This window comes from Saccopteryx leptura, chromosome 3 (assembly GCF_036850995.1).
Source record: "Saccopteryx leptura isolate mSacLep1 chromosome 3, mSacLep1_pri_phased_curated, whole genome shotgun sequence".
Taxonomy (NCBI): Eukaryota; Metazoa; Chordata; class Mammalia; order Chiroptera; family Emballonuridae; genus Saccopteryx; species Saccopteryx leptura.
Window position 1 is genome coordinate 341,596,668 of NC_089505.1, and position 25,836 is coordinate 341,622,503.

Here is a 25,836-nt window from a genome sequence, read left to right on the forward strand (position 1 = left end):
GGTTCATGTTTCTTCTTCCCTCTCTGATCTGTCTGCAACTGAAAGGAGTTTAGGCTCCTACTCTTCTAACCCTACCAACTATACCAAGGAATTCCAATATCTCACTCAGGCATATGACCTCACTTGGCATGATCTCTATGTTATTATGTCTTCTACACTTACCGCGACGAACGGGACTGTATCCGGACAGCAGCACAAGCTCATGCAGATAAGGTCCACCTCTCAAACCCTCAAATGCCAAATGCCGGTGGGCCCAGAGGCGGTCCCTGACACGGACCCCAACTGGGATTACCAAACGGGACAAACAGGTAGGAGACGAGACCAAATGATTGAATGTCCTGTAGCTGGCATGCAGGATGCAGCACAAAAGGTAGTTAACTATGACAAATTAAGGGAAATTACTCAAGGACCTGAAGAAAAACCGGCTCTCTTCTTAAATCGCCTCACCGATGCTATGGTCCTCCATACTCGTTTAGACCCTACTTCCAATGCCAGGGCCACTGTATTTACTCACTTTATTTCCCAATCAGCCCCAGACATTTGGAAGAAACTTAAAAAGGTGGAGGAGGGCCCCCAGACCTCTATCCAAGACCTGATGAACATGGCATTTACGGTTTTTAATGGTTGGGAGGAAAAGGCCGAGGCTGTTCACCAGGTCCGCATGCAGCAGAAGGAGACACTCCAAACCCAGGCTCTTGTGGCAGCCCTGAGGCCGGCAGAGCAACAGGGGAAAGGCATAGGAGGTGCCTGACCCAAGTCCGGGCTGCAAAGAGGAACCCCACCAGGAGCTTGCTTTAGATCAGGCAAGGAGGGTCACTGGTCCCAGTAGTGCCCCTGCCCGAGGCCACCCACTAAGCCCTGCCCTGACTGCAAGCAACCCGGTCACTGGTGGAGCGATTGCCCCCTTTGAGAAACAGGTTCTTCCTCAGCGCCTCTATGTGGAGGACAAGCCACCCAAATGGGAGGCCAAGCCAGCCAGGCAGGCCCACCGCTCGAACTCCTAGGCCCCATGGACGACTGACGAGGCCCGGACTCGGAGAACCCCATCACCCTCGCCGAGCCCAGGGTAATGCTGCCGGTAGCGGGTAAGTCCATCTCATTTCTTGTGGACACAGGGGCTACCTTCTCTGTTTTGCCATCACACTCTGGACCTCTAGTCCCTCACAGGTCTCAGTTATAGGAGTGATGGGATCCTTTCTTTTCCCCTTTGCAGGCCACCCATGACATGCAGTTTGGACAGAATCCCCTTTTCACACTAATTCTTAGTTATACCATCATGCCCTGTACCCCTTCTGGGTCGGGACATTCTACAAAGTCTCGGAGTCACTATCCAGCTGACAGTACATTCCCACCTATTCCTACCACTCCTGACTGAAGGCTCTCCCACTACCACAGATCACCCTAACTATAAAGCCAGTGGCCAGGGTTGCCACTATCAAAGCAGCCCGGCCCATGCAGGTTCACATTGGATTCGGACAGTCGGTAAAGAAACAACGGAGCCAATAACTGGTGGGCCATCATCTTTTAATTCTAGCTTGCACCCGGCGGGCAAGTAAAAACACACACTGGGCTCCAAAACCCACTCACATTCAGTGCTCACAAAGCTACTGACTTATCCGAGTTTTCTAGAATCAAAGGTTTCTAGCTCACCAGACTTATTCACCTCTGTTCCCCATCTCCTTCCTTCTCCCTGCACAAACTGCACAAACTGGCCTCTCACTCAACACTCCACCATCTTGGCTGCTTCTCCTGGCCTACTCCACGTGGCCTTTCTCTGCTCTCTGCTCTGCTCTCTCCTGTAATATTAATCTCAGGAACCAAGAGAGCAAGCTCCTATTCTGCCCCTATTTTATAGTGTAGAAATCCAAACCTTTAATCCAATACACACAATAGGAAAGTCTCTAATACAAAGTCACCTATCTGAGTCAAGATGGGATTGTACCACCCCACATCAAAAAGGGTGGGAAAGGCTTAATCCCAAAACCAAGCCCCAGGCTACAAGGATTCTGTCTGCCTTTAGCCTACCCCCAACAAACATTAATATCACCTGGGCGACGGCCTCCTCGTGGGCAGCCTCATCTTTAACAAAGTGAGCATAATATATTTTATCTGCCCAACACTAACCCAATAACACCCCTTATTCCACCAGATATTGTCAACCCTCAAGTCTGGGACACTTCTACCCCTGTGGTAGCGACCCACCACCCACCTGTACACACCGCTTGAAGAATCCCTCCCAATTCCCATCTAGACCCCAATTCCCTATTTCAGCAAGTCACCGCCAGGGTCTTAAACCAATAATTACCCGCCTCTTGAACCAAGGCTTACTCATCCCCACGGACTCTCCCTGCAATACCCCCGTCCTTCCAATTCGAAAACCTTCAGGGGCTTATCACCTCGTACAAAATTTACGCCTAATCAACAAGGCGTAGTTCCCCTCCATCCAGTAATCCCTAATCCCTACACATTACTGTCACACATTCCCTCAGACACCATTCACTTCACGGTCCTAGATCTCAAGGATGCCTTCTTTACCATTCCTCTACAGCAGAGGTCTCAAACTCGCGGCCATGCAGCCGGGCCACCAATTTTGTGCGGCCCGCAGACTAATCAAACTTCGTGGATTAATCTGCGGGCCAGTCTGCAGGCCGCACAAAATTGGTGGGCGGGCTGCATGCGGCCCGCGGGCCGCGAGTTTGAGACCCCTGCTCTACACCCTGACTCTTACTTTCTGTTTGCCTTTACTTGGACTGCTCCAGACACTAATGCAGCCCAGCAGCTTACGGGGACTGTCCTACCCCAGGGATTCAAGGACAGCCCACACCTGTTTGGACATGCACTAGCTCAGGATTTAGCTACATGCAATTTCAAAACTAGTGCTCTCTTGCAATATGTAGATGACCTACTCCTCTGCAGCCCCCCCCCCCCCCCGTCTGCCTCAAGGAGACACACCACCACCCTTCTTAACTTCCTCGCAGTGAAGGGATATCGTGTCTCCTCTACTAAGGCTCAACTTCACTCTCAGTCCGTAGTCTATCTAGGCATCGCCTTAACCCCCACTACCCGAGGTCTCACCCTAGATCGAACTCAGACCATCCGCAGTCTCCAACCACCTACCACCGCTGATCAGATTCTTTCTATCCTCGGTCTGATGGGCTTCTTTAGACACTGGATTCCCAATTTTGCCCTCTAAGCCAAACCCCTCTTTGAGGCTGCAAAAGAGACTCCCACGGGACCTCTCACATCCCCCAACGCCATTAAAAGAGCTTTCCCTACCCTTTGAGATGCCCTCATCTCCTCTCCCCCTCTCACTTTATCTGACCCCAGAACCCCCTTCCACCTTTTCACTGATGAAAAGCACAGTAATGCTATTGGCATGTTAACTCAATCTGTGGGGCCTACATACTGCCCCGTGGCATACCTCTCTAAACAATTAGACACCAACTTCAAAGGCCGGCAGCCCTGCCTCTGAGCACTGGGCGTGGCAGCTATACTCACCAAGGAGGCTACTAAACTCACCCTTTCCCAACCCATCATTGTCTTCTCCCACAGACTCACGGACCTCCTTTCGCACAAAGCCCTTTCTCTATTGGGTCCTTCCCGCCTACAAGAACACCTCGTGTTCATGGAAAACCCTTCAGTCACTCTTTTACCCTCTCCCCTACTCAACCCAGCCACTCTACTGCCAGCTCCAATGACACTTCCGGAACCCACCCACTCTTGAACAGAGCTAATAGATTTCCTCAACAGACCCTGAGATGGATTATCAGATTCTCCTTTAAAAGATCCAGATCTAATACTCTTTGTAGATGGGGGCTCTGTACAGGGACCCGATGGGCAACGATGGGCGGCCTATGCGGTGGTCACCACCTCCCAGAAGGCAGAGCTGATTGCCCTCACGCGGGCACTCACTCTGGCCCAGGGAAAACGCATAACTATATATACGGACTCTAAATATGCTTTTCTTATCACCCACAGCCACCCTGCCCTCTGGAAGGAAAGGGGCTTCCTCACTACCAAGGGCTCCCCCATAATCAATGCTACCCTCATTTCTAAACTTTTGCAGGCATTCCAGCTATCCGCTGAGGTGGCCTTGGTACATTTTACAAGCCATCAAATCTCTCAGGACCCGGTGGCCTTGGGAAGTGCTTGGCCCCGATGCAGCGGCGGCTCGAAACCTCACCCTAGAAGCCTCCCTGACTCTTCTCTTGTTTCTCTCCACCTCCTTGAAACTTTCTTACACTCCTGAGGAAGAACAGAAGAAAGGGTGGGGACATATGCAACCAGGGATGGATATTTCTCGGAGATAGAATTGCCTTACCAAAAGGACAGGCTGAAACTCTCCTTTCTGATATGCACTGTTCCTTACACATAGGGCCAAAAGCTCTCTATCGGTTCTTGCAACCACTCTTTTTCTTCCCAGGCCTCCAGCAGACTATTGAAAAGGTACACGCAGCATGCACTATCTGTTCCAAAGCCTCTACACAAGGGGGACTCCGCCCCCGCTTCCCTACTCATCAACTGAGGGGGCACACGCCAGGGCAGGATTGGCAAATTGACTTCACTCACATGCCCCCTCACAAAAAACTCCGTTATCTCTTAACTTCTGTTGATACCTTTTCAGGGTGGATAGAAGCCTTTCCCACCTCTCAAGATGTGGCAGACACCGTTGCCTCCATTCTCGCTGAATGTATCATCTCGCAATTTGGACTGCCGACTACCTTCCAGTCAGACAACGGCCCGGCCTTCACTGCCCAAATAGTCCAACAGGTTGCCACCTCTCTCAACATTACCTGGAGACTCCACATACCCTATCACCCTCAATCGTCGGGTAAGGTGGAAAGGACCCATGGCATCCTGAAGGGTCAGCTAACCAAACTTTCCATCAAGACCAGACTCTCCTGGCTGAACCTCCTCCCCCTGGCACTCACCAGAATCAGAGCAACCCCATGAAACCCCACTGGGCCCAGCCCCTTGGAGCTGGTTTATGGTAGACCATTCCTAATCAATCACAACTTACCTGTCAACCCCCTCCTCTTGCCACATATCTCCCCTTTCTGTCTTTACTCCGCCATCTTCTCAGGGAACACGCGGACTGGACCCTTCCTCCTATATGGGGTCCAGATGCAGCACACCCAACGGCCCCTCTCCAGCCAAGAGACAGGGTTCTTCTGAGGCAGCTCCAGCCCGGCTCCCTACAGCCCAGGTGGACAGGACCCCATATGGTAATATTGACTATTCTTACTGCAGCCAAGCTCCTAGGGCAAACACCTTGGTATCATGTCTCTCACCTCAAGGTTGCCCCCATGCAGGACCGCTAGCAGTTGGAACCACTGGGTCCTACCCGTCTCCAGCTCACCAAAAGGTTGGGCCCTGCAGACCCTCCTGTTGTTCCTGTCCCTCCCACCAGAAACTTGCATCCAGAGTGAGTTAAAGCAAGAAGCAATGCTGTTCAATGAGACTGGCCCAATGGAAGAAAGCATCGGGGTCCTCAACTGTCTACAAGAGAATCTGCACAAGGACCTCTCCTTCTACAACCCGCTTAACTCCTGGTGGCGGCCACCCATCCTCACCTGGGCTGCTCGTATCCTAGGTCCTCTTCTAATCATCAGCAGATTACTCATATTTATTCCTCTTTCTTTAAATCCTTAAAGGACTGCATCCCCGAAGTTTCTCGAGTCACTATCAACCAGATACTCCTTCACCCATATACGCAACTCCCCTCAGAGCCACCCCTTCAGATCTCCCTTCCCCACGACGCCCCTAACCAGCAGGAAGTAGCCAGACGAATAGCACTGCCCCTAACATAAAAAGTCGGAATGTGAGGTCGGTTGGCAATAGGGGAAGGTCACGTGAGGAACCAGGCCTGGGAACTTTGGCTGGAACTGCTGACACCCATGCACACCAAAAAAAAAACTTCCCAGAAGCCCTTTGAAAAAGAACGACTGTCTGTCAGCCAATGAAATTTCTCCACGTCATATCAACTCGCCATCACCATACCGACCCTATAAATTACCCCCAGCGGAAGAATCCACGCGACTTCTCTGGCCCGTCTTGTGGACCAGAGAACCTCATCCAGGAAGCGCTCTACTAAATAAAGCTTTTGCTATCCCACACTTCGTGGCTATGCCCTTCTTTCTTCCTCAGCGGGGAAAATACCTTACAGTGTTTATTAGGTTAATTATACTAATTTTCCTATTTTTGAATATGTCTGAAATCTTTCAAAGTACAATGTTTTTAAAATGTTAGTTATCAAATACAAAGAAAAACTCAAAAGACAAAAAAAACACTAGAGAGAATCTAAATTATCAAAAAAACCTTCTAAGGATACTATTATTGAACAGTGCTCTTTAAAAAAAATTTTATTATCTAGCTTTTAATTGAAATATACATACAAAAAAATGTACAAATTGAAAGTTTACAATTTCACACGTTATAACTGAAAAAAAAAAAAAACCCTGTATTCGGTGTAAATCATCAATTAGGTCAAGAAATAGAGTCTCAACAGCAGCTCAAAAGTTACCCTGGTACCATGGTTAATCACTAAACCCCTCGCCCCCAATATTCTTAATCTGACTTCAGTTGATCAACACGTGAAATTCACCTATACTATCTATACTAGTAGTTTGTTTTTTTCCCAGTACTGTGTAGCAAGTTATTCTCAAAATGTGGTTAGTGAACTCCTGGGAAACCCCAAGACCCTTTCAGAGTATAACAGAATACAGAAAGTTCATGATACAGTTTCAGATTCCACCTTGTAACTTAACTTTAAAAAAGTACTACTTGTCAAGTTCTGGTAAAGCATCAAAGAATATTCATATATCTGAAAAGGCTATTAAAATACTTTCCCCTTTACAATGACATATCTATGTGAAGCCAGATTTTCTTAGTATACTTCAACCAAAATATGTCACAGCAGACTGACTGCAGAAGCAGGGATGAGAAATCAGCTGTCTTCTATTAAGCTAGGCATTACAGTAATCTGCAAAAAATGTATAGCAGTATCATTCCTCTCACTAAATTATTTTTTGTTTTGAAAAATTTATAGTCATTTGTCATTTTACATAATTTTATTTAATGTCACAGGTAATGGGTTTCTTATGTCATTTTAAATGAGTTAAATATTTTAACAATTCCTCAATTTTAATTTCTTTTATTTAAGAACATGTACATCTCCCATATATAAAAAAGCATTCTTTGGATTTCTCAATAATTGTGGAGTCCCAAGACCCAAATATTTGAGAACTACTGCTGTTTAGTTTTCCCTGAAGCTATTATACTATAATTGATTCATCCATTCTATCACTGATGGACATATGGGCTGTTTCTAGTCTGGAACTATAACAAATAAGGATGCTATGACTATTCTCGTACATGTCTTTTGGTGCACATTATGTTCCCACTTCTGTTTATACCTAGGAGTAGAACTGCTAGATCACAGGGCATATTTATATTCAGCTTTAAAAGACACTGTTTTTCCAAAATGGCTAATAAGCATTTGATATGCGGTTACTCTAATTAAGATGAGCTATAAGTATAAAACTGACACTGAATTTTGAAGACCTGGTATGAAAATTTATTTTCTATTGATTATGTCAAAATAATATTTTAGATATACTGCGTTAAGTATATTATTTACATTAATACCAAAAAATTTATATATATAACAACACTTGAGGCTCACATTTTAGTATTTTTTCCAAGACCCCCAGTGAATCCCTGAAATAGTGGATAGTACCAAACCCTTATACATACTGCATATCTTTTCATCTAGAGGAAGAACTTCAGGGCTTCTCGTTGGCGCAGCCGAATTGCAGGCATCGCTCCTCTTATGCTTGGGGCCATTACTAAATAAAATAAGGGTTACTTGAACAGAAGCACAGTGATACTGCAACAGTCACTCTGATAACCAACATGGCTACTCACTGTCTACTGGGCGAGTAGCACACACTGTCGATACGCTGGACTAAGGGATGATTCATGATTTGGGCAGGATGAAGTGGGACAGCATAAGAGTTCCTTATGATACTTAGACTGGTGCACAAATGAAAACTTATGAATTGTTTATTTCTGGAATACGTTACTTAACATTCTCAAACCACAGCTAACCACCAGTAACTAAAATTGCAGAAGCGAAACTGTGGAAAAGGAGAGAGAGATACTGTATATATCTGTTGGACAGCACTGCTCCAGGGGGAAAGAGCAAAGTAAAACAGGCCAATGCCAATGCTGCACAGAACAGTCTGAGATGCTTATGAGAAGGGCACCTCATTTAATGGAACCAGGAAAGACTTCCCAAAGGAGGAAACAACTCGAGAAAAGGAAAACAGGCAGGAATTAGCCCAGTTAAGAAAGTGGTAGAGGAAAGAAGATAAAGCCAGGCAGAGAATGATGTATGTGAAGGCCAGGAGACAAGAAAAATGAGTTCAATATGGTAATGATGGGGAGGGGACTAGTGGGTGAAGAGTGACATGAGACAAGAAAGGTAAAAAATAGGCAGATCCTGAAGGGCCTATTGAGTTATGCTTGTATTTTAAGAATAGGGAACTATTGTTGAGTTTTAAGCAAGAAAATTACATAATCATATCTGTACTTGAGAAAAGTCACTCTGGCTGCTGCTATATGTGATATGATTGAATGAGGACAAGACTAGAATCAAGAGTAGGTGGGGGCTGTAACAATAATATAGACAAAAAATAATGGATCTCTACAAAAAATAAACAGCATTAGGGAGATATGAACCTTAGACAAAACCACTATTCTCAATAAAGCTTCAGTTTCTAATAATACCTACCTCACAGAATTATGTCAACTGATGGTCACTGGCATCAATTCAATGCTAACCGAAATCCCTAATTTGGGGTGTGGTGAAGAAGGAAACTATTTAGTGCAAAATAGCTCAACTGTGATACAGCACGGCTGTGAGAGAGGCCTGGGGCCAGGCCCCTCTCTGAGTAGACAGCTCTGCTCTGCTCCCAGCTGGTCTGCTCCACACTACTCCAGGGAGACATCAGTCTTCAGTGGAATGGGAAAGTGTGCTCTTAGATCTAGAGGGGAGTTGACTTCTATGGACAGAGTCCTCGCCCCTGGTCCCCAACTGGTCTGTCCTCATGCAAATGAGGACTCCAAATCTTCACAGTTTGATTGGTCCAAATGCATTGCATGAGAGGCCCTTCTGCAGAAATGGCTGCTAGGCACTGGTTTTGTTTGTTTGTTTTTTAAATTTAAGCCCAGTTAGCCATGAGGAACTCTTTTTAGTAGGTATCTTCTTTCTCAGGGTCCACAGTTATCTTAAGTATTTAAGCAAGACATTGTTTTGTAAAGGAGTTTTGCATTCCTACTCTTTCTAAAAGGTTTAGTGTCACTAGAACAGGCAATTATAATTTCAAGAAACTGAATTCTATTTCAGAATACACCAGATACTAAGATTCAGCTTTTCACCAATTTACTAACTTAAAAACTAAAAGAGCCTGACCAGGCGGTGGCGCAGTGGATAGAGCTGTTGGACTGCGATGTGGAAGACCCAGGTTCGAGACCCCAAGGTCACCAGCTTGAGCGTGGGCTCATCTGGTTTGAACAAAAATTTTCACCAGCTTGGACCCAAGGTCGCTGGCTCAAGCAAGGGGTTACTCGGTATGCCGAAGGCCCACGGTCAAGGCACATACGAGAAAGCAATCAATGAACAACTAAGGTGTCGCAATGCACAATGAAAAACTAATGATTGATGCTTCTCATCTCTCCGTCCCTGTCTTTCCCTCACTCTGACTCTCTCTGTCTCTGTAAAAAAAAACAACCAAAAAAAAAAAAAAAAACAAAGTAAAAGATACTTTAACAATCAATGAAAATAAGTCAGATAGGAAAAAGTTTACTTAGTTTCTTACTTATATTTGAAAGGTAAATTCCAACTACTAAACATTGTACTATGTTCCATAATCTCAATATGAAAAGATTAGTACATTTCCCATTTCTCTGAAAACTGAAATGTAAGAGAATTAAAGATAGGTATCAAGTTATTCTCACTCAATGGTAAGAAAATGAATGTAAAACCATGTTACTTCTTCACCAAACACCAAGGCAGTGAATTATCAAAAACTTAAGAGAAAACTAGAAAACTGTTCTGTCTGCTTCATTTATTTTAAAGTTTCAGGACCTTCTAAAGTTCTATCTTCTGTGAATAAGCTATATAATCCAGAGGGAAAAGGGAAAAGGTCACTTTATTTCCCCCAAATTCCTGAAATTCTCTAATCTACCAATGCATTCTTGACTCTTCTAAGACATAAAGCAATCTTTAATACATCACTTAGTACAAACCATTTAACTTGGGCAAAAAGTCCTTAAAAACCTATCTTTTTTCCCACCCTTTGTTTCCTGTCTGAAAGTTGTATTCTGTAGTTATTTCACTGACAAAAATGATAGTCCTTAGAACTGGGTTCTCCATAGAAAGCTCAAGTCTCTTCCCTTGTAACTCAAGTCCTCACCCTTCTTGTTCTGTGTGTTAGTTAATACAACTACTCACCAGTGTCCCTTCTTGCATTGAGTGTTAGGCCTCTACTTGCTAGATTAAATAATAGCAACTTAACTAAGGGTCTGAGCTGTTCTACTGAATTGTAGAAACCTAAACATCCTCAATCTCTCATCCCTCCTCTTCACTCTAACCTGATGATCTCATGTCATATTTCTTAGAAAAATCTCCATCTTCCCACCCCCAAAACCTGCAGACCTAAGTGCACTTGCACCAATATCTTTCTCCTTCCGTCTTGGGACAAGAGAAAGTACCACTTTCTTCTCCATGAAAAGCGCAATTCATACTCTTCTGTCTCCACTGTTACTACTTTGGTCCAAGCTCCTGTGTCTCTCACGTGGATTACAGCCAAAACCTAATCATGCCATCTCTGTTCTTGCCTACTTCACAACAATCCTTAGTCTACATAGTGGTGAAAGTGAATTGTTTTCAAAACATAGGTCACATTATGTCTCTTACACCTCTTTAATAATTAAACTTGAACCTGTACCTTTACCATAGTTGTCCAAGATCCAAGGTCTTGCTTAGATTCCAGGTTTACCTGTCACTCTCTTGTAGCTGGACCATTGTGCTCCAGCTACAATTTTACTCATTTACCTGCAACACGCCAGCTCGTACACATCAACTTTTTAATAATTGTAGGTCTTTTCTGTGTTGTTCCCATGTGCAAGGCTCTCTTATCCCAAACATGGTTAGCTATCCTTTAAGTCTTACAAATGTCTCCTCCACAAATAAGCCTTCCTCTACCCTGTGTATGTTATTCGTTATTTCTGCCCCTTGTTTCTGTTAAGAGAGCTTATTATAACTTATTCACGAGACTGTACACCCTTTGAGGGCAGAAACTATGTCCATCAGGTTGTTGTGCCTTACACAGTGAAGGGACAGACAGGATCAGGTTACAATTTCGGTCCTTCTACTTCTAGCTTGGTCTTAGCTAAGTCACAGATTCTCTGAGCTACAATTTTCTATAAAAAAAAGAAATAAATACCTTACACAGGATTGCTAAACAAGACCTAATGAAGATGAACTGGCGTAAATAAAGACCAAGCACTGTATCCGAACTTAATTTAATGTTACAAATTTAATTTAATAAATGGTAGTTCCATCTCTTCTTTCTATAGCTTAGACAGTAAGAATTTCTTAAGCTAATTTAGTATCGAAACAAAGTATCTCTACACACACACACACACACACACACACACACACACACACACATCTATCATTGGCATCTACTTAAAAAGACTGATGGCATGCATCTGAACAGATAAACTAGTAATCTGTATTTGCAGGATCTAGTCCTATACCTTAAAAAATGGAAATAATTACTATACATCTTATTACTTACCCCTCCCAAAAATAGTACTGGGACAGGGTGGTGAGGAGAAAAAGAGGAGAAACAAGAGGGAAAGGTGACCTTAGAAACTGGAGATCATTAACTCAACTTTCATTCCAAAGTTTAGAACAATCTTCATTTACCTATAAAAACTTGCAGCAAGAACAGGATTAATACTCATTCTAAAATTCTGAAATAAAAACATTTTCTAATTGTTTAAATTTATATAAATTACATTTATATTAAATATGTTTATCTCCTTTATTTTTTATTCTTTAACCGCTAATATCATTGATAAGTATAAGAAAAAAACAACACCAAAAAAACCCAACCACAAAAACACCTCAGATCGAAAACACAAAAAGGTCTCATTGTTCCCTTATTCTCTTGATAAGCTTTACATTTTCGAACCACAAAAGCCAGTCTTTTCTTTCCAAACATTTTCTTACCTACTGCTCACTTTTCAGCCTGACATCACTTTTATGTTTTCTTCAGAAATTTTACTTTCCAGGAAGCTTCTAAATCATTTACCATTCATCATTCAAATCTCTTCCCCACTCCTCCGGAAATATAGTTATCCCTCTGAAAGTGGTTATTTAATACTTTCTGCCTGAAAACCACCTAGAATTGTGTGGAATGTGCTGCATACCTTCATATTCTCCTGAAGATATGGATAGAATTTAGCTTATAAACCCAAGGAGTTTATGTTGAGCAAGTAATTCCGTTTTATCTAACATATTTTATGTAATCAAGCTTAACTTTTTAGAATTGGAATCCGGTTTAGACTTTTTTCTTATGTTCCAGTTATTTCTACAATCTTTCTAAAATTGGAAATTTTAGTCTATCTTTAAACTGGAATTAAAGAAAATGTTACTAGATGGTCTATAAAATTCATGGGAAAAGATTTACCAATTAGATATAAAATGCAAGAGTAAAAACAATATTTTATGCTACACAACATCTAGAACAGTACGGTGTACAACAAAGTCTTCTGGCTGTAATAAGCTAAAACCCAATTTAAAGAAGGCTTTGCCCTGGCCGGTTGGCTCAGCGGTAGAGCGTCGACCTAGCGTGCGGAGGACCCGGGTTCGATTCCCGGCCAGGGCACATAGGAGAAGCGCCCATTTGCTTCTCCACCCCTCCGCCGCGCTTTCCTCTCTGTCTCTCTCTTCCCCTCCCGCAGCCAAGGCTCCATTGGAGCAAAGATGGGCGGGCGCTGGGCATGGCTCTGTGGCCTCTGCCTCAGGCGCTAGAGTGGCTCTGGTCGCAATATGGCGACGCCCAGGATGGGCAGAGCATCGCCCCCTGGGGGGCAGAGCACCGCCCCTGGTGGGCATGCCGGGTGGATCCCGGTCGGGCGCATGCGGGAGTCTGTCTGACTGTCTCTCCCTGTTTCCAGCTTCAGAAAAAAAAAAAAAAAAAAAAGTAAATAAAGAAGGCTTCAACACAGGTCAGTCAGTACATGCCAGGAAGAGTCTTCATGCCCCAGTGTTCTGGCAGCCAGCAAACAACCCAAACTATCCATCTACAAGGCTACTGTAAAGGATACACAAATACAACAAACATTTTAAATTACATGTTAAGGCTTCATGTAGGGCAGTGTTTTTCACATTACAATTATGGATTATAATCTATTAGTGGGTCCAAAAATAATTTCATCAGCTGAAACCAGCACAGGACAAGTGAGAAAAGGATAAACAGAATATAAAATGTTAGGGTGCATCACAGGTAGTAAGGCTAAGTATTATCTCATAAGCTTTGTTCTGTATACTGGGGGTAATATAATATGTACTTTGGAGGGAGTTAAGACAATAAAAAGTTAGAATACACTAATGTGGGAGACAAACAGAAGTGGAAAAGGATAAAGCAATGAAACTTAACAATTACCAAATTATTACTATACCAAATAACAGCTTCTAGGAGACAGTTTTGGGAACCTCCTACATTTACAAAAGCCAGACATCCCTACGAGAACTATGAAGAAGCACCTTCTCCTTTTACAGATGGCCTAAAAACAATACCTACCAAAGCTCACAGTTCCCTCACAATGTTATTATCCCTTCAAACTTCCAGATCTTTCTACTAACTCTCAGGAACATTCAAAGCAGCAGCTTTTGGAATATAATTATTGGTCCCGGAACAACTACTTCTAGAAAACATTAACTGTATTCCATATCACAATTTAGAGTTTCCAATAAGGCTTTGGTATTCAGAAAAGTAACTTGGAGTATAATAGTCACATTATCCACTAACATGGTCACATTTAATAGTCACATAGTCCATTAAAATGGCCATGTTAAGAGACTGAACACCAAAATACACAGATTTTTAAAAAAGATATATGAAATGTTTCAAAGATTCAAGGTACAATTGGGAGCCATTTAATATTGTAGTTTAAATAGCTAGAAAGAGTCACTCTGAAGAGTTAACTGGAACTGCCTAAATATTGAAATATAAAATCAACCTACTTTTCTTCATTGTGTCTATGTTAAAAGGTACTTTTAACAGTTGGTTGTTTTAACAGAGCTTTCTAATTGTTTCTGAAGCCACTTAAAAAAACAAACAAACACCTTTTTAATGTATAAGGAACTGTTTCAAAAATTACAGCTAATATTTATTTTAAGAGGCTCGTGGTGATGACAATTTCTCAGGATGAATCCACTACTCATTACAGCTAGTACATATTCAAGTTAAACAAACCTCACTATTGTTATGGAAGCAACACCTCCCCCCCCCCACACACACACTATTGTCACGGCTTTTTTCTCTGTATAAACCCACATATGGTGGGAGAGACAGAAGAGGGACAAAACTGGAGCTTTATAGAGAATTTCACCAGTAGCAGGGTAAAGGGTCCCTTTCAACTCTGCTCACATTGTCTAACTTTCTGGGTGGCTCACTACCTCGTTTTTTCTTATACTGTGGCTTGAGACATCGACTCTTGGCAAGATCACTTGCTAGCTTTATAATCTGATCCCACACTGTTGAGAAAAGAAGTTGCAATCTTTGCCTCCTAACAATTATTCACTAAACACAAATTCCAAAAACAGGAATCTTTGATAAGCACCTACAGAACGTCGTTTTGTGTACAAGTAAAAAAGAATACACCAAGGCAAACTATGGGGTTCATAGCCTCTTATTCCTAGAGGCAAAAAGACTTTTAGTTCAAACACTGATGACATAGGCTTTAATGAGAGAAGAGCAAAAGGACCTGTTTATTTATCCATTCGGATAAGACATCACTAAAATGCAAGTCTGATTATAGGAGAAGATAAAGCTAGACAATCCTAATCACCTTAGATTAAAGATCCCTCTCACTTTTGTCTCTCTCCTGGGCCACTACACCAAACCTAGAACAGAACTATACCCACCTTCAGGCTAGAAGAAACAATTTAATAGCTTATTGATCTCTGGTGTAAGACCCAAACCCACAGTCATCAGGCAAGTAGGGATCACAGTCACTAGCTGGAAACAACAATCACATGCTTGGCCTGGGTTTTCTGGTCACACACACACTGGCAATTATCACATCAAATGTGGACCAAAATTCTCCCCTCACTAAACAAAAATAATAATGAATCAGGTCAGGCAGCAATATATTCTGAATCTCTCTCTCTCTCTCTCTCTCTCTCTCTCTCTTTCTATCACACACACACACACACACACACAAAACCTATTTCTTGGCTGTCAGTTCATTTCAATTTAAGTTCATTAAATTTTTCATGTGTAAGCTCCCGCGTTTTATTTATTTATTTATTTATTTTAGCTCCCGCGTTTTAAAAGTTACCATCACATTTAATTCCATAGATAAACGCTTTCAAAGGAGTTAATACTTGCTCATGAATTACATGTTAACCGAACTTCACCACCAAACTTCATTAGTTTTATTAACGCTTGTGGCAAATCGCTTTTGACTTTTTACAAGTAAAATTTAACCATGGAATGGTAACTTCTACTTATTTCCTTCTGAAGATATCAAAGCACCACTCCAAAAAAAGTCAAGGTTATCTGTGTTCTCTGAAACACCGACCAGAATGTTTTAACTGATAAACTAAGAACGGTGAAGTCAGTAGTGGAACTCAAGTCTCTCAAACAATAAAGGTTCTTCCCAATTAATTCCTTAGCTCTTGTTCGGACCCCAATGTAACATAAAACTAAGTTCTCACACATCGTTTTCAGACTTTTTTCAACCTCAAAGTGATATAAATAACGCAATCCGTAAACTAGAATAAAGCAACCGTGACAACGTTAGCGGACCATGATGGATGAAATGACAAATGAACTAGGAGTCGGCGCAGACACGTCTGCCCTAAGAGGGAGAAACTGAGGTGGGGCTGGAAACTATTTTCTGGCCTTCTCTTGTGCGGTGCTCCGGGGGCAGGAACAGGACCCTGCACGCCCGGGATCGACCGAGCCTCGGCCCCCGGGTGCAGATGTGGGAAGAACACAGCGGGCTCCTTCTCCGGGGAGAGGGGAGGACGGGGGCGGGTGCAGTGGGAATTTCACCGGGGAGAGAACTTCCCAGCCTCGGGAAAGGGGAGGGGGCTGGCAGGACCGTCCCGGCTGCGGCGGGGGCGACTTCCCTTTCTCTCTCACAGTCAGACACCGCTGTGTGCGCGCACGGAGCCGGGGCCCTCCAGCCCCGCTCGGGAAGTCCGCCCGCCACCCCTCCGTGCTCCACTGGGGTTCTCCCGGGCCGGGACACCCCAGCCCTCCCCGACCTCGCGAGGGTCTGGATGGCGGAGAGCGGACGAAAGCATCTCCGTGCGGGGCCACCCCCTCCGCGGCGTCTAGCCCTCGCCGGGTCTTTGTCCCGCCGGCACCAGGGGTCTCTTCCCGGTCCTCCCGGGGAACCCCTGTCCTGGAGGCCTCGGGGCCCAGGGTCGCCCCCAGCTTTGTCCAGTCAGTGGGGCGCCGGGACGCGGACACTTACCGTACACTCCGGTGAGCAAAAGCAAGACCAACGCAGACCTCCACCGCGGAGACTCTTTTGTGCTCCAGCAACGGGCCATAACCACGGCAGATGGAGGGAGCGAGGAGATGGAGGAGGAGAGAAAGGAGGAGGAGGAGGAGCTGGGGCCAGACGCCGCCGCCGCCGCCGCCGAGCCCCCGGCTGCTCCCTGCGCTCTCCGCGGCGGCGGGAGGAGGAGGGGAGGGGCCGCCGCCCGCGCGCGCTCCCTCTCTCTCTCCGCCGCTCTCCCGCTCCCACCCCGGGCGGCGTGAGAGCCCCACGCTGGGCGGCCCTCCCGGGGGCTGACCGACAAAGCGCGCGCGGGCGCGAGGCGAGGGAGCGGTGGACTCGCGACTCTAGCCTCGTGTGGCACAGGCTGGCGGGCGCCGCCACCCGCCAGACAGAACGCGAGCCGGCAGCCGCCCTCATCCGTGCGATCGGCAATCCCCTGGCTCGCCTGCCTTGGTTCCCGCCCCGCGCTCAGTAAGACTTGAGTGGTCTCGGGGCTGGCTTCCCGACGGCTGGAGCTGGAGGAGCAAGACAGTGCCAATCGATGAGCGAGCGCGCGAACGCCGGGCGCTAGGTTCCCCGGGGATCCCGAGCGACAGCCGGCTGCGGAGCTCCGCCGCAGTTCCCGGCCTCGGCGCTGCCCCTTTGGCTGCTGTGAGGGCGAGTTGGGAGGCTGAGAGGGCTGCGTGTGAGGGGAGAGTGTGTGGTCGGAGGCAGGGAACTTGGGAGTTCCTTTTTCCTGCCCCTACATGCCTTCGCTCGGCATCGGCGCGGAGCTCGGGGTGTTGGGCGCGGGTTAGTACGGCGGACCCCGGCCGCAGGTCGCTGTGGACGCCTGCTGGGCATCTCGGGCTGCACTCACGCTCAAAGTGTGGGGCTGGCCCCGCGAGGCTGGGGCGCAGAGCTCTTCCGTCTGGCGTGGAAACCTCGGGGGGCAGTTTGACCTCCCGCGGGGCAGAGGGGGGCGGAGGCTGGGTTGGAACTGGGCTGTGATCCTTGGCTGGAGACAACCTTAGTTAGAGATGGAGAAGTGCGGGGGTTCATTTAACATTTTGCAATCTCCCTAAACAAATTCCCTGGATCTCAACAAATGTTCGATCTCCGTAGCACTTTCTAAGTGCATTCGTAGTGACACTGGCAACTTCAGGCCTTCCGCCTTGTATTTTTCAAGTGTTTGTCTACGCATCTTATCTCCTTTACTAGAGTTATCATTGGCTTTTACACGTCCTCTCCCGTTTAGTCATTGAAGACCTATCTATGATGCACTATGCTGTCCTACTGACATAGGTTATCTCTTTAATCCCTAACAATCTTTGAGATAAATACTGTTATCCACATTTTATAGATAAGAAAATGAATCTCAGATTAAATTACCCAAAACGATGTAGCAAGTAAATGATTTAAAACAATTTTTTTATCAATTTCAAGATTGTTTCCCCTATACACACCATTCTCTAGTACAATGCTTAGTGCATAGTAGGTAAATGTTAATTTGAAGACATTTCTTTGAAGGTACATTTAGGCCTTCCCTCTATCCCCTACCAACTTGTCCCCTTTAAGACGTTTTTCCCAGAAATGGTATCCAAAAGATTTTAAAAATGCGTTAACAGTACAAACTCTAGTAATTAACAAATTTTGTATCATTTGGGAGGGCCCCAAACACCTCCCTTACCCCCCACCCCAAAAACCCAGAACTCCAAAAATATTTTCCACTCTCAGGAGGAGCAGCTTCAGTGTTCGTTGAACAATTTGCAGCTGTCTTTCCTAGTTTTAGGATTCTAGATTCTACTTGCTCTTTCTTGAGCTCTTCTCTAGAAGTGGTGCTAACATGAGGGCTGTGCTTAGAACATGCCACAAACAAAATGAAGGAAGACTATGGATTACACCTTCCCCTCTCCAATTTTAGTACCATTTCTAGGAACTATATCCTCAAGGCAAGACACACAGAGCCCTAATCAGTCTCTGGCCAGATGCATTCATTCCCCTCCCACCCCTACACTTGCTCATCCACCCAGACCTGTCTTCTGGGACTTACAAGGTTCTCAAACTTTTTGGTCTTGGTCTCTTTAAAAACACTTAAAATTTCGGAGGACTCTAAAGAGCCATTGTTTATGTGGCTTGTATGTCTTACCATTTAATATTTAGAAATTAAAACAATTTTGAAATATTTGTAAATTTATTTAAAATAAAATATTACAAGTTAACTCTGCTGTCAAAAAAAAAAATTAGAAGTGTGGCATTTCCATCTTTGTAAATCTCCTTACTGTCTGGTGTAATAGAAGACAACTGGATTCTTATATCTGGTCTGCATCCAATCTGTTGTAATACATTGTTTTGGTTGAAGTATGTGAAGAAAATCCAGGCTTACACAGATATATAATTGGCAAAGGGACCCTCCTGTCCCTCAGCAGGGTTCTCAGATAAAACTTTGAGAACTGTTAATCAAGGTATCTGTCTTTTTTACATTTTTTATTGAATTTTTGGGGGTGACATTGGTTAATAAAATTATATGTTTCAAATGCACAGTTCTATAATTTATCATTTATATATTGTATTGTGAGTTCACCACCCGAAGTTGTCTTCTTCAGTCACCACTTATGCCTCCTTTACCCTCTTCTACCTCCCCCTGCTCCCTTTCCCTCTGGTATCACTGTACTGGTGACTGTGAATTTTGTTTTGTTTTTCCCCCAAGATGTCTAGCTCAGTGCCTTCAAGACCTAAGTATTTTGTTTCCAGTTGGAAAAGATCTAATAAATATCCATTGTAATGTATCAGCAGTTGAGTAACTCAATGTTCACCAGCTAAGGATATTTATGTTTCATGAGGGAACATTTTTATTTATACAAAATCTAATTCTAATGGAATATCAGACATTAGTAAGCAACAGTACTGATTAGGTCTTCAATATTCTTCTTTTTTTCTTTTACCTACTCTATCTAGCTGAGTACCTAGATGTCTGATGTCTACTTCTGGGATGATGTATCATAACTTCTGAGAAAGCACTTAGAAATCTATAAAATAAAGTGGTTAGCATTGGTATCAGTTCTATTTCTTTTGGACTGTTGATTTAACTTGGCCAGCACTCTGATCTGCACCCTATAAAGCATAAAGAATGCCCCTGAGACATACAATTCTCAGCCTGGGTCCCTGGATCCCTAGATGGTCTTCATGGGGTCTTTTAAGTTTCCTGAAATTATATGAAAACTTGTGCTCTTGTGTTTTTATAGGCAGAAGTTTCATTATTTTCAACAGATTCTTGAAAAGGTGTGTCAACCATTAAAAGAATGTCTAAGAAAAATTGAACAGGGCAACTATACTTCTCACAAAAATCAGGGGATCAGGGAACATGCAGATACTCCAGTACTTTCAGCCTTTTGTATAGTGCATTTTCACCAATGAAATCAAAGTTGGTTTTGCATCTCACTTGCATAATTCAACAACTTTCTTTGACTTGTCATTTACTTTTTTGATGTTCTTTTTTAATAAAAAAATCAAATGCTTTTTTTTAATTGCTTCATATTCATTTTTAAATATCCCCTAATTTTTGTGAGCAGTATATGAGTTGCTTCTTAATCTTTTTCCCAAATTGTTCTCCAACTCCTCAAATAGATGCATTTGGAAGTGGAGAAAGACATGGAATGTTTCTCTTTTCCTTGACATATTCTGAAAGGGTCATGGATCCTCCACTATATAGAGGCATGTCCTTAAATGATCCTTCTGTTTTGATTTTAAACTCTTCTCCTTTTTTTTTTATTATCACCACATATAATGGTTTAATTTTTATCCTTGTCCCCAATAAAAGTTCCTTTCTGGTGTAGACCCTGCTCCAGTTAGCATCATTGGAAAATCTCATTAAAACCAATGTTAAAGTGGGAATTTAAGTCTACTAGTCTGAGCATCATTTTCTTTTCTTGGAAAGAAAAATGATGATAGTGGTTTTTCTACTTGGCAAGCTACCAGACAAGGCTAAATCTTTTAACTTCCCCTCAGAAGGATATTATGTTTAAAAAAGAAAAACAAACTTGATAAACACATAGAAGTACCAAAACAGAAAGAATTTTTTAAAAAGATTGAAGTTAAGTATCTATACAAGCAAATTGTAACTTCCATTGGAGTTGCATAATATAGTGTAGCAAATGATATTCACCAATCTAGGAAACTTTTATACCAGTTCCCTAGCACAATTATTGTGGTTATTATTTATTATGTTCTGTACTCTGCCAGCATACCCAGCCTTGTACCAAGTAGCCAAAAACATAATCCTGGCTTTGTATTAAATAGCCCCAATTCAGGCTCTGGCCAAGTAGCTCAGTTGGTCGGAGTGTTATCCTGATGCACCAGGGTTGCAGGTTTGATCCCCAGTTGGGCACATACAGGTACCAACCAATGACTGCATGCATAGGTGGAACAATAAATTGTTTCTCTCAAATCAATTTAAAAAATTAAATATCCCTAATTTACGTAGATTTAGTTTTGCCCTCATAAGCTCAACTTTTAAACTGAAATACTCAAATGTATAACATGTATGAATTTATAATACTAAAAACATCTATCTCTTGTGGACATCTGAAACATTTGCACCTACCAAGAAAGAAGGAGAGAAGTGGAACTTACAGACATTGGTATTTATAGAGATACTATGAATATCTATTGTTTAATTACTAGTTTTCAAAATGTACATAACTTTTTTTTTTTAATTTCTTCTTATGATTGATTGAGGATATGAACTGGAAATGCTTATAGGTTGGAATCTTATATGAGCCCATCAGAAGTGAATTTGGATTCTGTGGATGGCACCCCAATGACTCTATAGGGAAATATTGCTCATTTCAGGCATACATAACTTCTTTATTCTCTTCTCAAGTCCAAAATGGATTTGAAGTTCACCTGTATGTTTGACAATATAATAGACAGTAGTTGTTAAAAGTATAGGCTTTAAGATTTTAACAGAGTTGAATTTGATCTAGGTAATTAACTTTGGTCAAGTAATCTAATGTTTTAGACCTTATCTTCCCACCAGTAAAATTGAAAAAAATGAGGGCCTCATTAAATTATCTAAATGTTTTAAATGAAATAAATAATTGCTCATATTTATTGAGTTCGTATATGCTTGCTATGCATATAATTCTCAAAAACAACCCCATGATGTCAGTACTATTATTATCCCATTTTTCAAATGAACAAACAGATACAGAGCGTTTCAGCATTTTTCTCAGGATCACACAGATAGTAAATTGTCAGCACTGAAACTCAGTCAGTCTGACTCCTGATCATGCACTCTTAGTCATTCTACCATGTTTTATGTAAAGTACTTAATACAATGTCAGGTACTTAGTAGGTACTCAGTAAATGGCAGCTGCTATAATTAAACACATAAGCGACACAAGTAAAACAGTCCTTATTCTCTAACGTTATACAATTTAAAATATATATAATTATTTTCTGTCTTTTATTTTCTGCAAGTAAATGATATTACCTTGAGTTTGGTTTAAGTTAGCCATAAACTCTTAAATTTCTTTTTAAAAATAAGTCATTTTTTAAAGTTTTATTTTCCTGAGCTTTGGAAAAAAATCAAGTATCATTTAGATGAAGCACCAATCTGGTTTTTAGCTGCTTGTACTAGTGACCTTGTCATTATTTATAGTTTCCTTTGAAGATCAAAGAACTTTAGGTTGCTTATTGCCCTAATCTTCAGCAAAGATCTATGACAGATTTTTCTGATCCCAAAGAATACATCAAATTATATTAAACCATTCCGTTATCAGGCCATGAAAACAGGTCATTTCTACTAAAGAATAGATCACCCTAGCTCCATCATGAAAAGAATATTCTCCTTGGAAATACCCAGGCGGGTTTGCATTTTGAATGTGTACCAGCTGTGATGAAAAAGAGCAGTCTAATCCTTCTGGTCTCTGTAGCCCACTGCTTCACTTGCGCAGCAGGGAACAGGGAAGAAAAGGTGTCAAAAGCATTTCAATATAAAAATTTTATTCTCATACTCAAAAAAATAAATTAAGTAACTGAGAAAAAGTTAAGTACATCAAAGCACTGTGTTCATTGGTTCTAGTCACCCAGGCACTTAACTCTGGTCACCACAATTTTTTTTTCCATGTTATTGCTAGCCTGCTGAAGTACAGACACTCCTGAGATGGAAACTCCAATTTATCAATACTCAAATATACAAATTTTCATTAAACACTTTTAGCACTTTAAATGCATGGCATAAGGACAATTAGTGGCAAGTAGCAGGAGACCAAGTTCTGTGGAGGCTGCTGCAGCAGGTCTGCAAATGAGAAGAAGGGCACAGACCCAGCAGCTGTGCTGACTGTGCTCTTTCTAGATTTGATTCCCATCAGCTCTAACCTTCACTACCCCCGCCACCAGGCTATGTGGGAATGAGGCTTCTCAGGACATTTTGACCTTTTTTCATTGCCTCACACAGGCAGAGCAGAGAGTCGGGCTGCCTGCCATGCACATTTATTTCTTCCCACTCCCTCTTTCCTTATTCAGGGGATGATGTCATTCAAGAAGTCTGCTCTCGGCCCTGGCCGGTTGGCTCAGTGGTAGAGCGTCGGCCTGGCGTGCAGAAGTCCTGGGTTCGATTCCCGGCCAGGGCACACAGGAGAAGTGCCCATCTGCTTCTCCACCCCTCCCCTTTTTCTTCCTCTCTGGCTCTTTCTTCCCCTTCCGCAGCCAAGGCTCCATTGGAGCAAAGATGGCCCGGGCTCTGGGGATGGCTCCTTGGCCTCTGCCTCAGGCGCTAGAGTGGCTCTGGTCGCGGCAGAGTGACGCCCCGGAGGGGCAGAGCATCGCCCCCTGGTGGGCAGAGCGTCGCCCCCTGGTGGGCGTGCCAGGTGGATCCCGGTTGGGCGCATGCGGGAGTCTGTCTGACTGTCTCTCCCCTTTTCCAGCTTCAGAAAAATACAAAAAAAAAAAAAAAAAAAAAAAAAAAAGGTCTGCTCTCAGTGTTGTCCACCCTCGTCAGAACAGGCAGTTTCCCCAGGAAACTCCTTCTAGTACAGATTTCAGATCTGTATTGGTAAGCCACTTTATTAGCACCTCCCGTTAACTCAGAAAAAGCATGTTAAGCCTGACCAGGTGGTTGCGCAGTGGATAGAGCATCGGACTGGGATGAGGAAGGACCCAGGTTCAAGACCCCGAAGTCGCCAGCTTGAGCGCAGGCTCATCTGGCTTGAGCAAAGAGCTCACCAGCTTAGACCCAAGGTCGCTGGCTCCAGCAGGGGGTTACTTGGTCTGCTGAAGGCCCGTGGTCAAGGCACATGAGAGAAAGCAATCAATGAACAACTAAGAAGTCGCAACGCGCAACGAGAAACTGATAATTGATGCTTCTCATCTCTCTCCGTTCCTGTCTGTCTGTCGCTGTCTATCTCTGCCTCTGTAAAAAAAAAAAAAAAAGAAAAGAAAAAGAAAAAGCATGTTAAGAATGGAGACATGAGCCAATCTCTGAAGATAGGAGGACTCTGATTCACTAATCCCATCTGTGGCCTATGGACTGGTGCATCTGCTGGTCTGAAGGGTAGAACTAGTGTACTCAGATTCTCCCATCTTCACTGAGAGAGGTAGATAAAGAAAGGGAGGACAGAAATCTTCAGAGAGACTAGGACTTTTGGCTCTTTTGTTTGCTATTGTATCCTCAGCATCCAGAAGAGGACCTGTCTCCTATTAAATGCTCAGTAAACATTCATTGAGTAGATAAGGGAGTTCAGGAATAAAATAGGTCCCAGAAGGGAAAGAAGAAGCAAAACTCTTTGCCTAGAGGTCAGAGGACCCATGCTTTACCTGACATTAGTCCCAGGTTGCCGGCAAATAGGGCTGCTTTCTTTGGAGTCTAGACACAGATAGACTTTTTTAGAAAGAGTCAGTAAAACTATTGGACAAAGCCCGAATCACCTTATGTGCTGATGTGCAAGATATTGCTTGAGTTTTTTTTAAAAATTTTTTTTTATTTTTTAATATTCTGGTGTTGAAGCCATAGCTTTCTACAACTTTATTGCTAATGTTGTAATATTTTCTGAATACCATAAATTAAATGGGCTTTTTATGATTTCAGCTGGCCAGTTGGCCTTATATGACCTATAAATTGCACACTAATTTTATTGACTATTAAAATAAGCAGGTCCTTTGTTCTCTAACCCAGCAAAAACCCGTAGAAAGGAAAGCTTTCAAAATGTTCTTTGGGAAGCTGTGAACCAACACTTTGCTTCAGGTGTGCAGAAATATTCAAATTTTATTGTCTATGAAATGAAGTTGTTCTTAATTAACACCAGTCTAAGAGGTAATGAAATCAATACCCAGTGTGAAATCAGGATCAGAGGGCAGAAAAGGTAACCAGATGGCCAGACCGTTACAGCATGAATTCAAGATTTGTTCAATGTTTATGAATTTTGGGGTCATCAGTTACTTCTATATTAAAATGTAAATGCAAAGAGCACCTTCCTACTTCAAAATTCCAAAGTAAATTACATTTATTATTTATCATTTGTTATCAATATTGTCTTCTCTGCATTAATATATATTTACTAAAATTGATTGTTCAGCAAAATAAAGTCAATTTTCTGAACATTATCACATTGTAAAAATTTTAATAATAATTCACTTTATAATTTTGAATACTTGAAATATGTTAAAGATTGTAAAGTGTAGAAGTTTACATTACCTGGCTCAATCACTTAATGGTGGAGATTCTACACTGTCAGGCTAGTCATTGCTGATACAAAAGAATTTACAGATATACTGGTGAATATAAGCAGCACTCATTTACTCAACAAAAATTTATTAAGCACCTACTATTTACCCATCATTTTTGCAGATGCTGGGACTGCTCAGCGAATGAACATGGTAATCTCATGGTAGAGGTAGTAGATGCACATAAGATACGCCTCAGGGAAAATCAGAGAAAGTCTCATAAAGACAAAAATCTTGATTTGAGAAACAAGGCATGAGTAGGAGATTGACATTAAAAAAGGAAATAGGGCCTGACCGGGCGGTGGCGCAGTGGAT

At 42.9% G+C, this 25,836-nt stretch overlaps 1 protein-coding gene across 2 annotated transcripts in view; it reads right to left on the minus strand.

Annotated features, from left to right (window-relative positions):
• LRP12 (LDL receptor related protein 12) overlaps positions 1 to 17,252 on the minus strand; it is a 117,030-nt gene extending 99,778 nt beyond the window's left edge. The window contains exon 1 of one of the 2 annotated variants that reach the window (XM_066379344.1): positions 16,789 to 17,252. In XM_066379344.1, coding sequence (XP_066235441.1) covers positions 16,789 to 16,867 — 79 coding nt within the window. In that variant the 5' untranslated portion in view covers positions 16,868 to 17,252. The remainder of the gene's footprint in view (positions 1 to 16,788) is intronic. The other variant, XM_066379343.1, reaches the window with a different exon arrangement.
• Between the last annotated feature and the right edge of the window lie 8,584 nt (positions 17,253 to 25,836).